General features: G+C 43.5%; 1 protein-coding gene across 3 annotated transcripts in view; it reads right to left on the bottom strand.

The window, feature by feature from the left end:
- Positions 1 to 25491, bottom strand: part of RGL1 (ral guanine nucleotide dissociation stimulator like 1) — an 81887-nt gene that overhangs the window by 9557 nt on the left and 46839 nt on the right. For all 3 annotated transcript variants that reach the window (XM_080602326.1, XM_080602325.1, XM_080602327.1), the window contains 8 exons: positions 20782 to 20966; positions 17327 to 17451; positions 16478 to 16693; positions 12041 to 12144; positions 10797 to 10881; positions 8286 to 8375; positions 2401 to 2487; positions 1209 to 1241 (listed from right to left, as the gene is read on the bottom strand). In XM_080602326.1, coding sequence (XP_080458452.1) covers positions 1209 to 1241; positions 2401 to 2487; positions 8286 to 8375; positions 10797 to 10881; positions 12041 to 12144; positions 16478 to 16693; positions 17327 to 17451; positions 20782 to 20966 — 925 coding nt within the window. The remainder of the gene's footprint in view (positions 1 to 1208; positions 1242 to 2400; positions 2488 to 8285; positions 8376 to 10796; positions 10882 to 12040; positions 12145 to 16477; positions 16694 to 17326; positions 17452 to 20781; positions 20967 to 25491) is intronic.

Genomic DNA, 25491 nt, shown 5'->3' with positions numbered 1-25491 from the left:
GCAGCATCAGCGCAAACTGGCCAAACAGCAGCACTGCAGTTTGTCCTCCAGGAGCAAGGGTAGCACAGGTCACAAGTTCTTCAAATTACCCCACCTGCTCATCTCAGCCCTGCACTGGCTGGACCAGGGCTGAGAGAAGAGCTCTGTACTTGGGTGGTTCTCAGCCAGGGAGCAGGGGTAACAATTAGGGTGCCTGTGATGAAAGTCAAGTCCTTGGCTTTGAACTTGAGCGCTCACACTTGCACCAGGTAAAGATAAAATGCTACCCTTGATGTGTGTGAATGGAATGTATCACTCTTATGTAACTCCATTTGTACACACACTTTGCCAAAATAATTCTTAAAAACTTCTCATGTCAGAGGGGTTTATAGGATCAGGATACAGCAATGGAGCTGAGCACGCAGCATGGTTCAGAGGGCAGCTTTGCTGCTGGTTTGAACGAAGCTGAACTGATGACCAAAGAGAAGCTCATGTATCGCACCACTGATATCCTGAGCTGTGCTGTTATACGTAAAAGACAAGTCCAAGAAGTGGTCTAAACATCTGGGAATCCTTTAAGGAAGGAAATAACTCCATCGTAGCCAAATCCAAGTCTGCTTTCAGGCCCCAGAACGGAGATTTGGCACAACTTTATTCAGACAGATGTGACCCTAGTACCTCTACTCCTACATAGCATTACTTCTCTCTGACCAACAGGGATCAGGCTGAAAGAAAAGACTAATACCATGCATTTCCCAGTCCCATGTACCTAGTTCACTCTCTGCAGCCTTTTACCTACAAAACAGTTTATTGCAGTAAACAGAAGATGTTTACAAACTGTATTTTCTGAAAAGCAAAGGTCTCGTGCTACCAGGTCTGATTCATTTGTGACACATAGGGCGCAGGCATACACGTAGAACATAATCCCATGAAATGAACATCAAACTGAGGGAATGTGTATGCCCCAGATCTAAAACCATGGAAGTGGCCTGCAGCTCTTCTTCCTTGTACTGTACAGATCTGAAAACAAGGTTCTCTTTCTGCACCACCTGTCACAGCTCGGTGTGGGCTCACAGCATTTCAGGGATCTATTCTTTCCTCACGTACAAGTAACTTCCATTAAAATTAGTAGCTGTTGTATATACCTGAGCAAAGATAACAGGCCTCACCAAAAGAATTCTCTAGATGAGGGCATCAGTAAACTAAAAGTCACAGAACATTCAACTTACCCTTCGTCTCTTCTCAAAATTAATCAGGCCACCCTGTTGGAAGCAAAGAGAAAGGATCAGAGTAGAAGAGCACGTGCTCGGTTGAATTTAATCACAAACAGGATGAAGTAGCTACACTAACATAAAGCACAGACCTGTCCTGAGCAAGGACCTTCTAAAAATACCTGTTTCCCAATCAGGTAAAAGCCACAGCACTCATATATATATATATATATGAGTCTCCAAACAATATCTGTCCTCGTGCCTAAAATGCATGCAAGAAACAAACTGGGCTTTTGCCTATACTGTAAGTTTAGCAGTGTTCCAGTGGGCTTGAGGAACACCGGCTCAACACAAAGCACGGACAAATGGGAAATTGCCAAAAAGAAAATGGATATATAGCAACTCTACTCAGGCCTGCCTTACTGCAGTTCTGCAAAACAAACTGCAAACAAACAAATCATCAACAGTTACCAGCTCAGACTGAAGTGTATTTGCTCATTCCTTTCATAACTACCAGCCCAATGAAGGCTGAGTGCCTGCAACACGGCTCCTCACGTATCTGCATTAATTGGGGCCCAATTTTCAAAGGTGTCTAAAAACCTTTGAAACAAACACTTGAAAATTGGCCCCATCCTCAGTTAAATCCTCTGTTAAATGACCAGACTCCCTCGCAATCCTTTTTCCCTTCCTGTGCTCAGTTGGTGTCCCCCTGCTTGTTCAGCTAAAGAGAAATGAGAAAAGAAAAGTCTTTAACCACTTTAGGGCTCAAATACATTTGAGTAAATACTGAAGCGCTTCAGCGATCCCTCTGAAGCATCAGATTTGTGATTCTGTGTGCTTTACCAATTCTTCACAGACATTTTTACACCTAAAACCTTGTTTTAGAAAAATAAAATAGAATAATGGAATGCCACCTTCTTTCTTTCTTCAAATTTTCTAACCTAAGATGATAAGACAAAATGCAATGCTGAGCTTGTCTGTTGAATTAAATGGCATTCTTAAATTCACGCAAGGTTCTTGGTGCTAATAAAAATGCATATTCCCTCCTCTTTTTGGAACCAGATTCTTCCAGTTTTGAGAACCACACAAGAACACAGTAAAAGATACAGGAACACATGCAGACAACACCGCAGAAGATACACAAATACATGCAGTCAATGCCAAGCAGGCAGGGAGAATAGTTAGGATTCAAAAAATTGCCTCAAAATACCTCAATATAGTCCTGAAGGGCTGTGTCCAGCATGGTGAGATCAGTGAGAAAGGTACCCAGGTACGGCACTGTGCCTTGCATTACTCCCTGGAAATGATCAGAGCAATGTTGGATTGACTGAGAAATGGTAATAATTAGAATGCTAGAATATTACTGTATAAAAAAAATAAATTAATTAATTAAAGTAGTTTGTTTAACAAAACAGTGGTCTTATAAATGAAGTTTTCTTTCATTGTAATTCCCTTGGTATCAAACCTAGAATTTAAATGAAATCCTAATGAGAAGCAGGATGCTCTCATTAGTGCCTTTCTATTGCAATATTGTCACCATACATTGATTTTTAATGATCACGAGGAAACCTGGCTTGTGGAAGGAGCATTGAGCACTGGTGGAAGCGTTCCTCAGTTACCTGCTACAAGAGAGAGGGACGGGGAATGGTCCTGGCTAGCTTGTGTGTAGGGTTTCTCTTTTTGCTTCATCCAGTGGGTTTTTAATGATGTTGCTTTAGCATATGACAGTCCAGTCACATGGAGTCACAGATTTTTTTTTTTGTCCAAGAAAAATGAACTTCTTCCCCTGCTATTCCCTGCATTTTAGTTACTTAGCATTCACATTTTAACTTTCTAGTCTGCTACCAGTTGTACAGTTCAGGCTGTTTCTACACTTGTGAAGGGAATGCCTGTTTCTACCATCCAAAAGAATCTGTATTTTTTCCAGTCAAACTAAAAGACAAATAAAAAATCATATTCAGCAGTTTTGCCTCCCTATCCCAGATTTCTCTTCCCTGTCCTTTAAAATCTTTGCCAACTTTGAGACAAAAGCCATTTTCACCAGCAGACTGGAAAGCAGATTTTACAAAGCAATCTCTTTAAAAGTCCATATAATTTTCAAACTATCATGTCAGAAGCTTCATGAGTCTGTTTAAAAGTAAACAAGACTTCTGCTCTAGCCAGAGCTGATTCTCTTTATCGCAAGGATCCCATTATTTACATTACATCTTCTACTAAATGAAAACTGTAGCTTTCCCCCGTTACTCTCTGAAGGATAACAGGAGTAGTTGATAGGCTTGTAGGAGAGAAACAAGACAGTTGAAAGTGATGAGTACATGTTTATATTCATCAATCATTTGTTACTCTTTTATATGACAAGGTTAGTAAATCTCAGGGCAACCTGAAACTAAGCCAACCCTTGGCTCAGCATCCATCCTGACCAGCTGGTTTGGATGTGAAACAAATGCAGGCGGGACAGGAGTAGCACCCGTTTATCCCCTGTCAGGGAACAGGAGAAGCTTGGTGCCAGGGAACATACTGTGGTGCCCACATACATCCAACAAATCCTGAAATTTTGGAGTTTTCTCAGTATGAGATTACTGAACACACTGGACCTGCTGATGCTTTGCACAGCCATTTCCTTCAGCACTTCAATACCAGGCAGGCACTACTGCAGTAAAAGGAGAGCTGGGTTGCACTGCAACCCGCAGCTGGCACAGCTTGGCAGCATGGCACAGGCCACGCAGCGTGTGCTGGACGCAGCAGTGTACCACCAATGCAGTTCTGTAATTGTTTATACATCCAGATGTTTGCATGTGTGAGGTGGCCTATACATATACATATACACACACACACACTTATGTATATATCACAGAATCACAGAATCATCTAGGTTGGAAGAGACCTCCAAGATCACCTAGTCCAACCTCTGACCTAACACGAACAAGTCCTCCACTAAACCATATCACCAAACTCTAAATCTAAATGTCTTTTAAGACCTCCAGGGATGGTGACTCAACCACTTCCCTGGGCAGCCCATTCCAATGCCTAACAACCCTTTCAGTAAAGAAGTTCTTCCTAATATCCAACCTAAACCTCCCCTGGTGCAACTTTAGCCCATTCCCCCTCGTCCTGTCACCAGGCATGTGGGAGAACAGACCAACTCCCACCTCGCTACAGCCTCCTTTAAGGTAACTGTAGAGTGCAATAAGGTCGCTCCTGAGCCTCCTCTTCTCCAGGCTGAACAATCCCAGCTCCCTCAGCAGCTCCTCATGAGACTTGTTCTCCAGACCCCTCACCAGCTTCGTTGCACTTCTCTGGACTCGCTCCAGCACCTCGATGTCCTTCTTGTAGCGAGGGGCCCAAAACTGAACACAGTACTCGAGGTGCGGCCTCACCAGAGCTGAGTACAGGGTGACAATCACTTCCCTAGCCCTGCTGGCCACACTGTTTCTTGTGCAGGCCAGGATGCTGTTGGCCTTCTTGGCCACCTGGGCACACTGCTGGCTCATATTCAGCCGACTACCAACCAATACTCCCAGGTCCTTCTCGGCCAGGCAGCTTTCCAGCCACTCATCTCCCAGCCTGTAGCTCTGCTTGGGGTTGTTGCACCCCAGGTGCAGGACCCGGCACTTGGCCTTGTTGAACTTCATGCAGTTGACCTCAGCCCATCGCTCCAGCCTATCCAGATCCTCCTGCAGAGCCTTCCTGCCCTCGAGCAGATCGACACACGCACCTAACTTGGTGTCGTCTGCAAACTTACTGAGGGTGCACTCGATTCCCTCATCCAGGTCATCGATAAAGATATTGAAGAGAACTGGCCCCAGTACTGAGACCTGGGGGACTCCACTAGTGACCGGCCTCCAACTGGATTTCACTCCATTCACCACAACTCTTTGGGCCCGGCTATCCAGCCAGTTTCTAACCCAAAGAAGCGTACGCCAGTCCACGCCATGAGCAGCCAGTTTCCTGAGGAGAATGCTGTGGGAAACGGTGTCAAACGCATTACTGAAATCAAAGTAGACCACATCCACAGCCTTTCCCTCATCCACCAAGCGCGTCACTTGGTCATAGATCCTTAGGTTCATCAAGCAGGACCTGCCTTTCATAAACCCATGCTGACTGGGCCTGATCACCTGGTTGTCCTGCAAGTGCCGTGTGATGACACTCAAGATAATCTGCTCCATGAGCTTCCCTGGCACTGAGGTCAAACTAACAGGCCTATAGTTCCCCGGGTCTACCCTCTGACCCTTCTTGTAGATGGGCGTCACATTTGCTAGCCGCCATTCGACTGGGACCTCCCCTGATAGCCAGGACTGTCGATAAATGATGGAAAGCGGCTTGGCCAGCTCCTCCGCCAGTTCTCTCAGTACCCTCAGGTGGATCCCATCCAGCCCCATCGACTTGCGTACATCCAAGTGCTGTAGCAGGTCGCCAGCCATTTCCTCGTGGATAGTGAAGGCCACATCCTGCTCCCCATCCCCTTCCACCAGCTCAGGGTACTGGGTATCCAGAGAACAACTCATCTTGCCGCTAGAGACTGAGGCAAAGAAGGCATTAAGCACCTCAGCCTTTCCTCATCTCTCGTCACTAAGTTTCCCCCCACATCCAGTAAAGGATGGAGATTCTCCTCAGTCCTCCTTTTCGTGTTAATGTATTTATAAAAACATTTTCTGTTGTCTTTAACAGCAGTAGCCAGACGGAGCTCCAGATGAGCTTTGGCCTTTCTAATTTTGTCCCTGCACATCCTTACAATATCCTTATAATCCTTTTGAGTGGCCTGTCCTCTTTTCCAAAGATCATAAACCCTCTTTTTTTTTCCTAAACTCTAGCCACAACTCTCTGTTCAGCCAGGCCCGTCTTCTTCCACGCCAGCCCATCTTTGGGCACATGGGGACAGACCGCTCCTGAGCCATTAAGATTTTCTTCTTGAGGAGTGCCCAGCCTTCCTGGACTACTCTGCCCTTCAGAACCTCCTCCCAAGGGACTCTGCCAACCAGTGTTCTGAACAGCTCAAAGTCAGCCCTCCAGAAGTCCAAGACAGCGGTTTTACTGATCCCCTTCCTGACTTCACCAAGAATAGAGAACTCTACCATTTCGTGGTCGCTCTGCCCAAGACAGCTCCTGACCACCACATCTCCCACCAGTCCTTCTCTGTTTGTGAACAGAAGGTCCAGCGGGGCACCTCCCCTGGTAGACTCAATAACCAGCTGCATCAGGAAGCTATCTTCCACGCTCTCCAGAAACCTCCTAGACTGCTTCTTCTGAGCTGTACTGCATTTCCAGGATATGTCTGGGAAGTTGAAGTCCCCCATGAGGACAAGAGCCGATGATTTCACAACTTTTGCCAGCTGCCTGTAGAATTCCCCACCTGTCTCCTCATCCTGGTTTGGCAGTCTGTAACAGACCCCCACCAGGATGGCTGCCTTGTTGGCCTTCCCGCCAATCCTAACCCACAGAGACTCAACCTTATCATTCCCAGACTCAGTCTCGAGTTCCACAACATCAAAACACTCTCCAATATAGAGAGCCACACCACCACCCCTTCTGTGTTGCCTGTCCTTTCTGAAGAGCCTATAGTGAGACATTGCAGCACTCCAGTCATGGGATTGGTCCCACCACGTTTCAGTGATGGCAACCAAGTCATAGCTAGCCTGCTGCATGGTGGCTTCCAGCTCCTCCTGTTTGTTGCCCATGCTGCGTGCATTAGTGTAGATGCACTTCAGCTGGGCCATTGCCTGCTCCCCAGACCCTGACATTGTTCCCCCTGGCACACCTCTAACAAGCCTTATTCTCTCCCTGTCCCCCTTCCTACCTAGTTTAAAGCCCTCTCAATGAGCCCCGCCAGCTCCTGCACTAGCATCCATTTTCCCCTTAGAGACAGGTGGGACCCATCCGCAGTTAGCAGGCCAGGTGCCGAGTAAAGCACCCCGTGGTCAAAAAAAACAAAATTTCTGTGTTGGCACCAGCCTCTGAGCCACGTGTTTATCAGGTGGGTTTTCTAGGTCCTCTCTGTACCCTTCCCTGCCACTGTAGGGATGGAGGAAAGCACGACCTGTGCTCCTGCTCCATCTACTAATCGCCCCAGTCCCCTAAAGTCGCGTTTGATAGCCTTCAGGCTTCTCTCTTCAATATCATCTCTGCCAGCCTGGACTATCAAAAGAGGATAGTAGTCAGAGGGGCGAACCAAGTTAGGAAGCTTTCTGGCAGTGTCCCTGACCCTGGCCCCAGGGAGGCAGCAGACTTCCCTACGGGTAGGGTCAGGTCGACAAATAGGGCCCTCCGTTTCCTTAAGAAGAGAGTCGCCTACAGTGATCACCCTTCTTTCTTTCTTAGTGGAGGCAGTCCTGAGGCGTGGAGTCAACTTCCTCACCCTAGGCATCCTCCAGGGTAAACTTTTCACCTCATCCTCACCCACCCATCTCTCAAGCTCCAGGGTCTCAAACCTGTTGTGGAAGGGCACCTGGGAAGGCAGGGCCGGTAGGGAGGGGGGTTGCCTGCAACGTCGAGCAGGGACCTGTTTCCATTCTTCCTCATCTCCTAGGTCCCCTCCCTCTGCTCGACAGGTCAGGGGGTCCACCACTGTCTGGGGTGTCTCACTCTGCTACCTCTCCTTCAAGCCTTGCAGGGAGTTGCTCCACCTGTCTATCTCCCGCTCGCACTCCCTGATGGCCCTCAACCTCTCCACCTCCTCCTTGAGCTCTGCCACCAGGCTGAGCAGGTCGCCCACCTGCTCACACCTCACACACACGACACAGTACGTATTACTTGCTTACTATGATCCATGGCATAAGGGAAATACAGCTTTGGGCATATATCTACAGGGACAAACATTTTGACTGCCTTTTCAGTCTAAACTTTTCAGTTCACTTGCTTAGTATCAGTTAATCAACAGTACTGATGTTTTAGCAATTGCTTTGCACAACAGAAGGCATATTCAAGAGCATTACCTATTGCTCACTCGCTTTCTTAAATACCTTTCCAGATTTTGCTTCTCATATATCTAGATTTTTGCTTCCCTCATATCTACCTAGATTTTGCTTCTCTCATTTCACCAATTCTAGGGTTAATCACATTACCAGTTCAGAAAGGGGAGGAAAAGGACACCAGACGCACCATATCTTTTTGAAGTTGAAGTCGCCTCTGAGTTCTTTTCTGATTTTCTTTCACACTGCTGTCCAGATTTGCAAATTTGGATGTTCCTTCCTGTAAGGGAAGTAAAAGGCAATTAATGGAGGAGCAAAGTGGTAAGCTGGCAACTGCATTTGTGTAAAATAATTGGAAATGCATTTAACCAGGCAAGCTAGATTAGCAAAACTATTTGCTATGCAAGTAAATGTGTGTATATGTGCACGTGATGATTTTCTGTGTCTCGAGCACTGCTTGGGAATTTTGGAAAAATCCCACAGGATGACCATAGGGGAACTTTTCTGCAAAATACTTCTACTCTGACCAAATCTAAATGCTATTGCAAATCTCCTAAGAGTTTAAATCAGAGAAGCTTAGGTATACTTCAGGTGTCTAGATGCTTCTCTGAACTCCATCCTGACACTCAAGCTCAAGATTTCTGTTTAATTTCCTAATCAGGACTGCTACAAGTAAACATCTCTATCTTACGTAATGCTTTGTTGTTTTTCTTATGCCGCAACACAGAGATCCAGCAACTAACCTCTGTGGCTTATTGACTAATCCAAAAACATGCAGGAAATTGAAGTAATAGGTTTTGATCTCCACAATTCCTATGAATGGATGAGCTATTTCACAATAGATCTGTACCCTTTATTTCCCTGGATCCATATGGGATGCTGCGAGTTACTGTTATTTTTTCCAGTGGCCAGATAGATGTGGCATGAATCATCAATGTCTTTTTAAGCTTGCAAAAAACAACAGCCTGCACTTGTAAAGAGCCTCTCATTACGCTTACTTCTCTCAGTCACAGTTAATGAACAGATCAATTAAACTCTGCCTTTCCTTCCTCGGCTGAAAAACAGAAGCAAATGAAGAAGGAATATCAATGTCCTGAAGATACTGACAGGTAAATGAGATTCCCTAGCAGCAGCAAATGGCAGGCAGGCCCAGAAGCAGCTGCAGCTCGCAGCAGAGACGTTGTTTGGGGAGAAGAGAACAGAGCTCTCCCTCTGTGCTGGACAACCCATTTCATATGGTGCTTTGTCTGCTCTGCACTTTAATTTGCAGGTTGGATAGGCAAGATCAAATACAGCTTCCCTGCAGAGACTATTTATAGTGAAACAAAACAAAGACTTTAAGGATACAGTGGACATTAATCCTCCAATCATTATAAATTGGTCCAAGATGAGAACTAGGAGAGGGGTGCGAGCTAATTCCGTGGAATTTTCCTCCTCTGCTTTCAAAATGTTTGGCAAATCTACTTACAGCAGCTGAAGAGAGTGATTTGGTGGGAGTCAGAAGGTCTGGGCTTGGACTGGGCTGTTATTCTCTCTTTTTAATATTTAGTTCTATAAGCTGTTCCAAACACACATTTCTAAAATTAAGCTACAGGTCAATCATAAGTGGATGATAAACAACAGACTGACAGGTTTGAATGCGCTCACTCACCATTCCTGAGCAAAATACAGTGTTTCAGATATCAAGGCAACGGGGTAAAGTACAAATGCCAAACAGACTGGACAGAACTGCCAAAAAGTAAACCAGTTAACTGGTTTACAGAAATTTTTTATGTAAAAAGAAAACTTTGCCACTGACACATTCCCTAGTTTCCAGATAATATAACCTTTCCTTGCTATTATTTCTCACCCCTTTCAAGCTCCTGAGCTTGTTGGGGTTTGCCCTGGGTAGCATACAAGTCACACTGTTTCAGACAGAGCCTGCTTTGTTGGCCATCTGGCCACACACAGAGCAGGAAGCCTGTTCCTTCGAGATTCCCAGCCCTGTTTTCTAGTTCCAAGAAAGGTACGGGATAGTTGGATAAACATCTTAGTATAATTCCTCAGTGGCGTTGTTCCAGTGAAGTAAAAGGCACTACAGTGGTGCAACCCAGTTGAGTTGTTTGGAGCTGCTTTCTACTCATCAGTGCAGACTTGAGCCTTTCCAGAACTGCTCAGAGGGTGCATAAGCTAGCAGCTCGTCTCTCTGTACAGAGCACTACAAAGCGAACATGCTAATTTGTAGCTCATCTCAATAAAATTACACTGTGCAGCACCTGTTAACTCTGGTTGTGGCTCTGGTGCTATCCACAGGTACAAAGCGGCACACACAGCTGTCCTTGAGCTAGACATTGCTGTGCCCAAGGGAGCATGACCCACCACTGAACCACAGCAGCTTGACATTCAATCTGGGGGGCTCCAAGAGTGATGACAGTCCTGACCCATTTTGTTGTGAACAAATCAATACAGGATCTGTGCAGCTGCAGCCTGCTGTTTGTGGGTATCCAAGTTCAACAGGCTAATGCTGGTATAGCATTATTTCAGGGACAATGAAATCACTTCTTATCCAAGCAGAAAACCCCAAACTTACAAGCTACAGACCAATCTTCCCTGAAGCACTGCATACAGTAGCTTAGGAATAGATGAGCTTTGGCAGCTGGCTGGAAAAGTGGCTAACTTGAGCTTTGCGATTACAAACCCTGCAACTCAAGCTAATTCTCACCTTCATTAGCAGCTCCCTACTTGTCAGATAATTGTCATGATCTGAGAAGATATCAGACAGCTCTTCGAACATCAGCATCCTGTCCCTGTACAGGAAAAGAGTTGAATCATTCAGATTATTAGTATTTTAAATCAGACCATATTACTGTGCAGCTCTTTTTATTCATGAACTGGTAACAGCAAAGCGTGTAAAAGATAACAACACCATGATGCATTCAAGGAGATGCTGCACATCTCCTAGGAACCTTTCTGAGACCTGGTGCTCTCAGTAAAGCCTGAGCTCTATTTGACAGTGTCATAAAACCTATAGGTACTCAAACTCTGAGCAGGATTTTCAATCACGCTAAGATACAAAATTCTTGTAAGAAAGTGGATAAATAGATACACAAAGGAACAGAATACTAGCTGAGATCTGTATTCCAAATACTTCATTTTCGCCTTGCTTCATGCCCTCAGTAGAGCTATACGAATTTACTATGTAAGTCCCTTTCTATTGCCCAGCACTACAAACTCAAGACAGCACTATTTTGAACATTTCAGTGGAACATTTTGAACATCCAGTGGAAGGAAAAAAAACAGCTCTCTTTTGGGGAAATGCAGAAGCACACTTCATGGCAGGGTGACAGTTTTCTTTGTTTATTGAAGAAAAAGGAGAGAAATCTATTCTTCCCAACAGAATAAGCAGAACAACATCTTTCCTACACAGAGATTTCTGGTAGCATGCAGTAAATACTCCAATTGCACCAAAAGGTATTCCACTGTAAGGAATATTATTTTAAATACAGATCTGAATTTTGTAGTTTGGGGATATATTTTAAGGAAATCTCAGGATAAGGAGAGAGGTTGTAGGAACCTGCACCTCCTCCAACTTCATGGCAGAGAAAACAACAGGCAGCTATCGTGGTGCCATTCTGCTGACCTGAGAGCAGTGTGCATGAGCTGGGAAAGCAGCTAGTCCCATATTTTTCAAAATAGGCTGTGGAAGATCCAATATGCTATAAAGTGGCTATATGCCACTGCCCCTGAAGGCAGGCTGTTCTCTCAATATCAAAGAGGAGCTCAAAGCATTCAGACCCAAAAAAGGGTTCTGAGCCTCACAGGAATGACAGGTTCTTCTGAAAGAGAACAGATGTTCACAAAGGAGAGTGGGAAGACTGAGAAGAACATGATGAAAAGAAAGAGCCCTGAACTTTTTGTCTTTGTCTGGGGCTAGCCACAGGAGCAAGGGGAGAGGGGGAGGCTTACTTTGGAACAGACGCCCAGGTCTTCTTTAGCCGATAGATGGAGTTGGACTGCAGTGCTGAAACGATGGCCCTCAAGGAGGAAAAATTCTTCAGGATCCTACATTCCTGTGAAAGGAGTGGTTAGAAGTACGGGAGCGTTAAATATCAGTATTACGGTTAGGTTAGTACTCTTCTGTTTGACCAGTGTCATGCTTCCTACATATTCTTACTCCAAAGCAGGCAGCTGCACAAATACTGAGCATCAAAAATATCACCCCCCTTCCATTCACTGAACACTTTATGGGCTTTGACACTTATTTCTTGTTTTCCTCACTTTCACATATTTGTGGTGATGTTGCAGTGTTACGGGTTCCAGTTCTATAAAAAATAAAAGTTGAAATGAGCCCATGAAGCCAGGCTAAAGAGCACAAATGTTACACTTCTCAAAAAGCCCTTTATAATTACCAATCCCTTTTACCCTTTAGGGAGAAAAAACAAGCTTTGCCTCTTTGTTTGTTGCATTTAAAATATAAACCTTCAATCATCTAAATGTCAATTAAAAAAAAAAAGACATGCAAAGGAATAACCTGTTATTCAAGTATGTGCACCTTGTTAAAGAGAAAACCTTCCAAGTTTTTCCAGAGTTTCAAATCCTGACAGAGATTGGTTCATAGACATTTCTTATAGAGCTTCTCTATGGCAAAAGTTCCTGTGGAAAAAGACACAGAAAAACCTCGTCCTCCAAAAGAAGAGCACAGCTTCCCATTAAAACAGATGGAAGCAAGGAGGGGGAAAGTCTGGCCTGTAACTCTTCAAGGGACTCCTGCAAATCCATCGGTGGTTCATGAACCACAGCATGGGTGCCACAGATGTAAGACAACTCTTGCAAATATAAGCTCTCACAAACAGGTGTCTGTACATGCAAATTAAGCAGACAAAACACATGCTGACTTGCCTGCTGCACGTAAATGACTGTATTCAAACTACAGTTCTGATTTTGCAAATTTTTACGGGCCTGATTATTTGCACTAATAAGACTAATTATGTCAAGTGTCCTTACAGTGAAAATAGACATAATTTATTCCCTTTAGAGCAATTTCTGCACAGGACTGAAAAAATGTAGAGCAAACTTTATATAAACTGAAGTCAGACCTTAATATACCAGTAACTCTGCTCATGAGTCGCATTAAAATTGACAGAACAACTAAGGGAAGTATTTTTACTCTCATATATTTACTTAATACATATATATTTTTAAAACTCTGTGCAACTTACGAGGTTACATTTAACAAAATATGGCTTAGAAGATGACTGACTAGGTAGACTTTATTTGAAGCAGGTTTGCAGTTAGGCTAGATAAAGACCAACTTAAAGAGCATGTGGCAGGACACCCAAGACCTGAAAGCTGTTCTTGCATGGTCTGGAGCCAAAAAAGCCACATAACAGTTCTTCTTGCTGGGTGACAGACACATGCAAGAAGGAGACCCTTCTTTCTTCATGTTCAACTTGAAATTCAGGCTGGGGAGAATAATGGATTCAGAGACAAATTCTTTTTTTTTTTTTTTTTTTTAAAGTATGACAGGAGTTTGGACTAAAGGCTCCAAGTTCGATCCACTGTGACTTAAAATGCATGTATAATTAAAACCTCATTAGGAATTCAATATTGGACTTCATGTTCTCAATGTTTTAACTCACTGCTAAACTTCACCACACTTCCACTCATATATTTTTTTTTTAAACTGCTTTGAACAACTTTGTTTCATGCTGTGTCTTTCACAAGAGGAAAACCAGAAAGAATCCTACACAGTGCTCAAAAAGAACTTGAGTTTAAAAGTTAAGCATAACAGGATATTAATGATTTTTACTTTTTATTTTTAAAGAAAATATTGCGTGCATAAAATTGGCTGCTTCTGCTCAGGAACCTTAGAGGTAGGTGGAACGGGGAGAGCTAGCAGTTTATTCAATTTTCCTTGTAATCTAAGAAACTCAGTCCAGAAGTCACAGATAAGTAATGTAGAACTCCATGCTGCTAAGTTACAGTCAGTTGTCAGTGAATAACTGCACTTTAATGAGTGGATTATTTTCTAATTTGGGCTACTAACTATTCAAAACACTCATTTGCATGCACAAAGCAAGCAACTTTCTTCAGAATTGGGCAGCTAAGTATATCTGCAAGTAGCTATTCTACATATGTAATTATTTTGTATAGCATGCACATGCGTTTTTCATGTGCTTAGCTAAGATGGAGAATTTAATTATGCGTGTGAACTAAGTAAAGGGAGAAGTATTGGCTTAACAGAGGTGGAGAACAAGGTTCTCCATTCACAGAACAAGGACCATGAGCGTGATGCCTGGCCTGGCTTCCCTGGGCCTTCCTGATGTCCCATGATGAGCAAGAAGCTGCCCCATGCTGGCTCACCCAGACTGCAGCCCAGCGTGCCCCCAGAAGACCCCTGTAGCTGGTACCTCTGCAAGCCGGAGATCTGCACACAGAAAATAGGAACCAAACTCCCTAATCCATTCACACGGACTATAAAGCAGGCATCAGATGATAACAAAAACGAGTCAGCATAAGTGCCAAAACAGAGGTGAAAGACTACTTCCCCATACCAGTTTCCTGAACCATGCAGTTGCCAGAGCTTAGGTGCCAGTACTAACAATGCTGCCTCTGGAAGGATAGAAGTGCATTGTCAAGGCTGGAAGGCCTCTGTCTGGCTTGAGCTTTTTACGACTGCTTATTTTGTATAGCTTTGAAAGAATCCATGTGATTCTTAAAACAAAGTCAACACACATCCATATTAAAGTGCTTCAAAGTTCTTTCCATAAAGGAGACCTAGTTTAGTGCCAGCTGCCCAGTGCTTTGAAGGGGAGTTAAAAAGGTTACAGTGAAATATAAGAGATAAAATCTAAGAAATTAGCAAACTTAGCAAACTAGAGTTATGTAAAGGTGTGCTAAACTCTTGTGCAAAGATTATGAAACACAGAATCTCTCATAAAACAAAGGAATTGAAGCAAAAAGTAATAACTTGTTAAAGAGAAATACAAGACAATGACAAAGCAGAAAAGCAAGAAGATGAGACTGGTGCCATAGTATACCTCTACTTGTTCCTTCTGGTCACTGTTTCTACCTCTTTCTGCGCCCTCCCTTCCTTCCATCCTTCCCCCCCCTCCCCCCCTTCCCCCCCAATTCGTTTGTATATATAATGTAAACAGTGAGTAAGTCAGTAAGTAAATGACTTTTTGAACTTTTTTGTTCTGGAAACTTCTTCAGTCCAAACAATATTTCATTTTTCCCATGTTAAAAAGGTTACTATTTCTTCGAAGTTAGTTTTGTCTGCACTTACTTAAAATCTAGTATTTATTTGACTTTCATATAAACATACACACATATATAAATGTGTGTGTATGAAAACACAAACAGTTGTGCTATCTCCCACCATTCTGATTTCAGCTCCAACAGGGCTCACAGATGCAGGGGAGGGAGCACGACGCTCACTCACTGAATATTAATGGCCAAAGGCTGAATAAAGTGCAAAGCTCATTCTGACTGCCTACTGCCTGCACCACTGCCAGTTCTTCATTCTTGTCCAACCTTCCCCTAACATTTGGGTGATATCACAGAATCAGACTGGTTTGGGTTAGAAGGGACTTTAAAGACCATCTGGTTCCAACACCCTGCCATGGGCAGGGACACCTCCCACCAGCCCATGCTGCCCACAGCCCCTGGCCTTTTACACTTCCAGGGATGGGGCATGCACAGCTTCTCTGGGCAACCTGTGCCAGTGCCTCGCTTCCCTCACAGTAAAGAATGTCTTCCCAATATCTAATCTAAATCTACTCTCTTTTAATTTAAAGCCATCACTGCTTGTCCTATCACTTCACTCCCTGACAAAGAGTCCCTCCTCAGCTCTCCTGTAGCTCCCTTTAGGCACTGGAAGGCCACTAAAGGTCTCCCTGGAGCCATCTCTTCTCCAGGCTGAACAATCCCATTTAAACAATGGTTTAAAACCATTACCTCTTGTCCTGTCACTACACTGTCTGATAAAGTGAGTGTAACAGGGATCAAACACCACGTCACTTCTTTCACTAATACAAGCAGTATTTTCTTCCTAGGGAATTGAACTGGTTGAATTTATACCCGTCTTACCATCAATGTTATATTGATGGCACTCTCCATCTGCAGGGCACAGTATCTGTCTCATCAATTAATTAGCACTCCCAACCGCGCAGAGACCAGCATCAATCCCATTTCCACAGAGGGGGAGGAACTAGGGAAAGGAGTGGCGATATTTCATCTCCTATTACCGAGAAAGCTGGTCCAAACCAGAAAGAATTGGAGCTAAGATGTTCACTGGCCTGGGGCCAACGCATACAACCCCTTCCTCCCCCCTCCCAACAAATTCCCTTACTCCAAAGCACTTGCACAAGGAACATCAACAGTCTAGAATAAATGCTTTACATGTGCAATATGAATCCACTTCTCAATGATCTTGGCTCTCTGCTGTGTTTTGAGTTCCTTGCTCTTCAGGATAGTGCTGACAACACATTTGGTAACTGCATTGAACTGAGCAATGGTGGCTCTGATGGTAGGTGCCAGGTGCTTGTTTTCTTTCTTATCCCTTCGAGACCAGATGCATCCCAAACAGTGGTGGGGCACAACTTTCTTGAAGAGTTTCTAGAGTGAAATAGAGGTGTCTAAGTCAGCAGGATTCTCCTAGATCTCTATTGTCCACAAGAAACACATGTTCACAGTACAAATTAGATCTAATATTGTATTACAATGTAAATATTTGTTTTCTCTTAGATTAAAATATACACTTTGGCATACTCTTCATAGGCTTGATGCCCTAGAAGAATTGCCAGCTTAGTAGTCCTGGGAAAATAAGAGATGTCTTTATACAAGTTGCATGACAAAGGGGGAAAAAAATTATATAGTGATATTTTGAAGCAAAATGATACAGACAAACCAAATCAGAGTACTACAATTAGAGTACCTCTACATCTTTAGGCCAGGCAGCAATATATATGGAATGTGGTATTTTTTGGTGTCAAATGTTGAACTTTGAAAAAAAGACTACATAGTATACATTCAAACTTTTTTTTTTTAAATTTTTTAAACCTGCAGAATGACTGAAGGAAAAAACCCTGTGAATAAAGCAAGTTTGGATAACCAAGCAGAGCTGTGTTCTCTGGCCCAAAAACGAACCTGTTCTGGAACACTATACTTATATTGAGATCATTTTAAAAAAATTTAGAAGCCCAGCACTATTTCCCCTAGCATTTCAAGTAGTACATATACTCTACATACTGCATCCATGTAAGTCAGCTGCTCTGCCACAAGATCTTCTCGGAAAAAAGAGAATTCTTCTGGACTGCTAATCTCTATTTCCTCTTCATCATAGAGGTTACAGGGGGAAGTGCTATGGAATCCATCTGTTCAGGATGGAAAATATGGCTTAGTAAATTTACAAAGCAAACAGTAAATCAAAGCAACTGTTAACTTATTTCAAAACATCAAACTTCACAGTATACATAATAGTAGAACCCCCAGAAGGTTCTGTATGATGTAATGTCCCACTGCGCTACATATTTTAGCAAGAAAAACGATGACCAGAAGAGTAAGTTAAGCAAAAAAAAAAAAAAAGGTGGAAGAAAAAGAAATAAAGTTAGGAAGAAATGATCTGCCCAAGGTCTGTTAGCTGCGCAGTGGCTCAGCCCACCATTCTTTTGAAAAAACAAACAACCACCCAACAAAATAACTCCTCCACCCCCCTGCCCCCATCCTTGGAAAAAAAAAATCTTATTAAGATTGTAGAATTTTGTTATTCTTTTTCAGTATTTATGCGGATTTTTAATAATATGAAAAAAATCAATTGGCAAAGGGACTAGAGCTTGATTATATACTCAAAATATTACATTAGGAATGTTCTTATATCCAGATTACTTCTCCCATACACAGAAGGAAAAGGAGACACAAGATTTTACTGGCACCATTTACACTTTCACAGGACTACACAGACAATATTAAAGAGAGGCTGTTCCAGCATTGGACATCGTCCCTCTCTGGGAATTTTTCCCACCAAAGGGAATACACTGAGCATCTACAGCATTTAGCTGAATGTTTCTTTCAGTTTGCACTGAGCAGCAGCAAAAAGGTGCAAGAGGACAGCTCTCCTCACCAAGGGACCAGATCCTGTGCCGAAGGGAAGGGATTTCACAGATGTTCCCATGTTACCTTTTGGCTCCCACATGGAACAAAGCTACATTAAAAAAATAAATAAATATGCCCTTATTTCCCATGGTACAGGAGGAAGTCAAACAGAAAATCCTTAAAATAAATCCTCTTCTTAATCCCTTTTACTGGAGGGCAACAGTAAGCACCAAAGAACGAAAAAAATGGGACTTTCCCTCTTGTTGAAGATGAACAACAAAAGTACTGAGTTTACTACCAGTGAAATTCCATTAACGAAAACAAGCAGTGCATGTCACAGTACATTATGCAATACTTCGTATCCAATTAAAGCAGAACAAACATTAAAGCAATAAAAGCAGATAGTGGTTCTTCATCATTGTTTTTCAAAATACTTGTTCTTCCTTTCTTCATTCATTTGCAAAACCTGAGCATCAAAACCTGCTACAGTTCTGATACAGCAAGTTATAACTACTGGCTGTATCCAGATTTCCATCTGTCCATTCCAACTGTACATTTTATTGACAGAGCTAAATGTGATAAATAGAGACCTCCGTTTCAGTCTTATTTTTCTGTGGGTGTTTCATAACAATATGAATAGTTAAATGGACTTCTACTCAGCTGTTAGAAGAGTTACACATTTTGGCCACGTAACTCCTCATTCTTCTTTCAGCTCATGAAATTCATCTGAAAATCCCCACCACTGAGTTGCAATCCTACTCAAAAACTCACTGTTGCCTTAAAATTAGGTCCTTGAGTGCAACCCAAGATTTTCCTTTTTTTTTTTCATGCCTGTTTCTCCTTTCACTTTCACCTTCATAGATGTGTAACCAGTCTTCTCCCTACTTCCTAGAAAGCTGGGACCCCTCTTGCACCAGAGTATCTCCACTTCTTCAGATCTCTCTGATCCAGCCAGCCCTCTCAAAGACCTTCTGAACTCTTGATTTCACAGAGAGGGACGATGCACCCTGTCAGAACTGCAGTCTGTGGCTCACCTTGCTTTGTATTGCTCAGGCTGGAAGCACCGAGGCTGGGAATAGCTTTTATCTATGCATCTGGGACTACAATCTAATCTACTGGGATGGCTGATAGCAGCATTGAATGGAGGTTTGATTATTTGATTACGCAAACCAAACTGTAGGATTAGGACCACGTTTGTAAGATTACAGTACAATATGAATGCTTTAGAACAATAATTATCAGCTAATCTTCAAATCTGATTGCAGGCAACACATAAGGAGTTTTGCAAGAAATCTCTGAAATGAACAAAGATAGAGCATCAATAAAATAAGTGACTACTCTAAAACTCTTCTCTGTAGAACCCTCAGGTTAATTGCATTCCCCTCCTCTTCTTTTATTCTAAATAACAGCCTCTGTTCTGCCACAAATTGGAAAATGTTATCATTCAAATTGACCTGTCCATAACTCAGAAAAGAGCCTTTTCAACTGTTACTTCTGGAAACAAGTGCAGAAGCCGGGCTGCTGGGAACTTGTGCTCGCTTTGAACAACAGATGAATCTAAATATAGCTCTTTTAGGCCCTCTTTGTTTGACATGTGGGAACCAAACCCAGGAAAGAACATCAATAGGCACACATCAGCAACCTTGTTCACTTACCTGTGTTCAGTAAGGAGACCACTTGAGCTCTGTGCAGTACTCCTTTTTATGTTTGTTTTGATGGCAGTGTTAATTTGGCAATTCACCATAATTATGCATTGACACGGTATTTCTGGAACATCCGGCAGACAAGATTTTATGCCAGGGATGAAATGTTTCTTTTCTGTCATTTCCTTTATCCTTTATTTCATGAATTACTCCCTCTTGCCCCTCTGCCAAACCTGGAAGTTGTTTTTAGTTCTCATTCACACACTGTGTGAGTTCCTAGGACTTTTCAGCTTATGCCACAGGAAACTTTCTGACCAGGATAAGGCTATGTGTCAGGCTTGACACTGCACACAGCGTATTTGTGTTACTACAGTTCACTATTGTTTCAGTAGATTGCGACCCCCAATAACGTAAGCTTTTCCTCTGTCCTTGGATACCAGCAGCCAGCCACTCAAATAGGAAAAAACAGCCACAGACACTTCCTTTGACATGATGGTAACTAGGAAGAAAAGCTTCATGGCAACACAGCTTGTGACTCAAGATTTATTTTGTTGCAGCCCAGTAGGATGAGTTTTTCATTTTATTTTTTTAATTGATTTGTTTGTTTGTTTTGGGGATGGGTTTTAAGTGAGAAAACCTGAGGAGCACCTGTGTGTTTTAAGTCAATGACACGGGGAATATGCTGACAGTTAGCTACTTGACTGCTGTAACAATCTTGAGACTTTGGCTGAATATTAGAAGTGCTGGAACTCCCAGTCCTCCTTTGAATGAGCAAGAAAGGGCACCTACACTGCACTGTACTGTTCACACAGAACCTGCAGTCTCATTCAGAGATTAAAAAAATAATAATTGGTGAGCCTCATAATATTGCTTACAATTAGGATGAGCGTTAATGAATGCACTCCACATAAATCCCTGTGGTATCACACAGCCTGGGAAAACAGAAAGAAAGAAGGAAAGGAAGCTCACTGTCGTTTTCCACTTCTTGCTTCTGGAACTGCTCCAAAAGGTTCTGCGCCCTCCTCTCCGGGTCAGAGCCAGGCATGCTCCTCTTCAGGTAATCCAGCAACTTCAGCAAGCACGGGTAGTTGGGCGACTCTCTGAAATCCTCAGAGCACTGATCGAGCCACGCTCGCAAGATTGATGCTATCGCACTGAAAACAAATACACAGAGAACACGCTGGTTGCATACAGTTTGTATCAATACAACTGCACGTATCCTTAAAATAAAAACACCGAGACATTCGCACCCCTCGTCAAGGCACTATGAAGAAGCTTATGAGCATGGAATTGCATTTGTTCTTTTATTATGCATGCAATCTTATTAAGATACCACTCAGATTTTGCCAGTGACCTCAGTGAAGTTGCTGCTGATTCACACTACTGCAAGTGGATCCAATTACAGCCCCAAAATGCGTAGCAATGAAGAATCAAATCCACTTAAGCTACATGGAGTCCCTTCTATTAAATTCAGGATACCAAGTAATGATAGATAAAGCAATTAAGATAACTAATAGAAATAACTCCCTACCAAGCATGGAAAGTCAGTACCTTGAATACAACAAAGTAATTTTCTGTCACTGGCATTCATTATTTGCCTTTGTCAAGCGAGCAAGGCAAGACTTGCAAATTATCTTGGAGTTACGCTTTTTTTGAATAGCTGAAGTATCTTTGCTTAGCTGTACTACGTCCATGTTTGAATAATACTAGACATCATGCACACAACCAAAAGCAGAACATGATTTCTTAATTCACTGTTGTGCCAGTGGGAAAAGCTGTGGCCTGGTGCGGCTGCAATGTTTGCTCAGTTACTGCTCCCTGGGATGCTGTGGAAAAATACAAGGGAGGAAGCAAGGTATTCGTGGTTCCTTCAGGGCAGCAGCTTCCCAGTGGAAGTGCTAAATCAAATACTTCCTCCAGTGCCCTTCCTCTCATCTATCACCACCGCCCAGCCTGGGGACTCAATCCTAAGCTGTGTAGTCCCACACCCCACATTACTCAGACGTGTCTGCTCTCTTAGTAGAGAGACTGCCCATTGATCGAGTCTTGGGGTTTATGTATGCTGCAAAACAGCAGCCTAAGCCTGATCCTAAGCCCCAAGGGCACAGACTGTTAGCGAGGTTACCATGTCTGTGAAGATAAAACGCTAATCGTGGCATGTGCAGCCTGGGCAGCGCTATGTTGCCAGTGCTCCGTGCCAGGCTTGAAGAGCAGAGAGAGCTGAACCCAGGAGACAGATTGTTTTTGTATGAACTGTATGAACTGCAAAACAAAAACACATTAGCAGAATTTGGATTTTACCCTTAGCCCAAAGACAAGGAGGTGCCGTCAGATTATACCACACAAGACTGTATATCTCTCTTGTGCAAGGAAAGAATGACTGAAAGTTATAGGAGTGGTTTAGGAAAGATAAGACTACAAGATCTTTGATTCTTCATAGCAGTGTGTCAATAGATCAGCATGTATATTTTGCTGCACCAATTAGAACTGACCACAGCACAAACCACAAGCTGGGGAGTCACAGATGGCATATGAAAATACTTCTAACAGAGAATTTAGTTTACCTGAACTGACAGAGGGATTAAGGGACCATAACCGTTGGGTGCAGTCACATAACTTGACACACCAGCCAAGGCCACTGCTTTATGATCACCTACTGTGGTACTGAGAACAGGATGTAACACGAGAGAAAAATACCACGTTCCACAAGAAAACGTGCAATTAACATCAAGCTTCCAGAGAAAAGAAAGCCCTGGAGATTTTCTCGAGGACACTGAAACCATCCCTGTATTTCAAACCTCTTCTAGCCAGCAGCCATAAGGGCTGCAGCAGGGAAGAGAGGTGAGCTACAGTTCCTGCTTTCATCGAAATTGGGTGAAGATGTTTAGGAGAGAAGAAATGCCACTTTTTAGGGAAGCAGCTCTCATGAGCTCCACTGGGCTATGCTTTCAGCAAACCCCCCTATCTTAGGGTATCCAGTCTGAGACAGCCCCGTGTCAGCCCAGCGAGCGCCTGGGCTCTGGGCTCACGACAGTCAGGCGCTTGGCTTCTGAAGTTCAGATTCTCAAACACACAGAACACCGAAGCAGTGGCTCTGGGTCTATCATGTTCACAGCTGCAAAATACCCAGGGACAAGCCTGCCAGGAGGACCAATCTCTCCTCAATTTCTGAGCCTGTGAGAAGAGTTCAGTACGAACATGGATTTCGCATTCAGACTCCTGTGCAATGAAGAACCCAAAAGCCAGCCAAGAAAGCTGTTGCAGCAGAGCCGCACACAGATGCCGGTACATTTGCTCTGCAGAAAGGGAACTACAACAACATCTGGTTAAGTCAGCTGCTCAGTGACACTCAGAACAAGCTGATAGTTAAGAAAGAGTAAAGATCGCCTCTCCCGCTCGCCTGGTCTCAGCTCAAGCGTATTGTTTCTTCCTCAAAACTCAGTTTAACTTTTAATCCCATAGAGATGTCATTTTCCAAGTCCCATCCAGTTTAGTCTGTTGTTTTTTCTATTTCCTTCTCTGATATTGTGGCAACTTCAAACTTCTAATTATTGAGAGTATTTGGAAAGCTGTCAGTAATACTGTTTGGTTAGGCTAGCTGACAGGAGAAACTCTGCAATTACAATTTTAGAGCCACGAAGAGTACTTACAACCAAAAATTAACATGCAAACACAGTCTGGGTTTCAGGTTTCACTGCAAACATGGAACAGATGGTGCAGCGAGGAAGACTCTTCACATTTGAAAGCCATTTTGGACTGGGTTTTCACAACTCCGCTCCGACAAGCTTCCACTGCGCATGCAACCAGTCAGGGCTTTGCTGTTTAGGCCAGTGGGTGCAAAACTTTTTACCTGGGGGGCTCTAGGTCCGCTCCCCTCAGCTGGGACAGGTGTCACGCTCCAGTTCCCAAGGTGGGAGCACGGCCACGACACAGACATCCGCACGACACTCCCAAGCCCTCGCTCCACTCTCCTGTCTGCCCACACTTTTCCATTGTCCCCTCCAGCCCTGCACAAGCCCATCACAAACACCACTGCCCTATGCCTGCAGTAATTTCATTTCTTTTCTGCCCCGGGCAGGGAAACACTCATTCCAGGCCCTAACTGTGTGTTTTAACCTGCTGTATACTGCTTTTCCCCACATCACAAACTCACTATCACCCCTACTGGCTCCACTGCCAAAAATATGTTGGGTATTCTTTTCTTATGAGCATTTACCAGTTCAGCAATGATTTCACAGGAGGAGCCTCTCCACAGGACACTTTCTTGTACTGATATTGTTCACATACTAAGCTCAATTTCCACAGGCTTGCTTGATGGCCACTTTCATAAGCTGAAGAATAAACAGAGTTTAACACAGATCCAGTCTCCCAGAGCAGGGTGAAGAGTTCACAGCTGTTACAGATGCTGATTTTTGCTAGCAAAATAATTTCAGGCAAGAGGGGAAATAGGAAAGAGTAAAAAGGTACACTATGGCCTACTGACCTCCTATCGCCTGACTTCCTAATTGGTGTGTCGGGGGGGGGGAAGCTTTCTGAAAACAGGCTGGAAAACTGCCCGTATCTTGCAGTAGCTTTACATTTGCTGCCCTTGAGAAGAAACACCCTGTACTCAATAGCCCCAGAGACAGATAACAATGGGAGCCTTCCAAGATCTCAGACAGAAAAACATTTTCAAAAGACTACATTTTTCATGGTTCAATTATGACCTATAAGTTTTTCCTTTCCAATATTTGCAGCCTATAAGGAAAAAACTTTTTAATGTTTAACGCCTGTCCTGCCAACCACGGACTCTGGGCTCTGTTCAGCGATACCTTCAAATTCTGCACATATCAGAAAATCTTCCAGTTTCCACATCAGTTTTGCTTAGAACCCATCTCTGAACGTTTCAGCCTTTAAAACCCACCTACTGAAGCTGGAAGGTGCGTATGTGATTCTGTTGCTTTATGAACTGGAAACACAGAACTACTCACCCACTTACATTTGCCCACAAGCTGCCATGAAATGGGATGAGATTGTAGCAGCTCCAGGTCTAACATCTCTTAAGCTGAGCCAGGAGGGCATGGAGGAGGTGGAGAAGGAGCCCTTCATATCACACAGCCACAAGGGATGCAATAGGTTACACGGAAATTGGGCATAGCCCTTTCTCAGATGGGAAGACAGCTGTATCCCTGGGCCTGAAGAGGTCTGCATCAGAATTAAACAGAACACTTTTTGGCAAGAAGGGAACACCGGTGTTTTCTTTTCTACCACAATTATTTCTAGAGAATGAGTACAAGGGAACCTCAATGACTAAGGAGAACACAGAGAACCTCGGCTGCAGAAGAGATTAAATGAGTGCCTTATGAAGTTAGTCAGACAGGAGCACGGACAACACTTCCCGTGACCTGCCAAACGCACAGCGAAGCCCAGCAGTGGAATCATCTCACAGAGGGTGATTTCCTCCCCTCGCCATACAATGGCTTTCAGGCTTGCTCATAGAAATTAAATTAAGCCAGCTGCATTTTCTCAGTTTTGCTTGTTAAACACAGGGAATTAAACACAGGGAATTAAATTTCAGCTCTGAATAAGGGGTAAAATGTACGTAAACTCTATGCAAAGGCTGATGTAATGGTAGCTTCTCCCACCCAGCCTGTTTACAAATAACTTGCTAGTGGCTTGTAGCAAATGCTCTGCACTTCT

This window comes from Anser brachyrhynchus (genome assembly GCF_964034855.1).
Source record: "Anser brachyrhynchus genome assembly, chromosome: 8".
Lineage (NCBI taxonomy): Eukaryota > Metazoa > Chordata > Aves > Anseriformes > Anatidae > Anser > Anser brachyrhynchus.
Note: the sequence above shows the minus strand (reverse complement) of the source record. Positions and strands in the feature narration are given on the sequence as shown.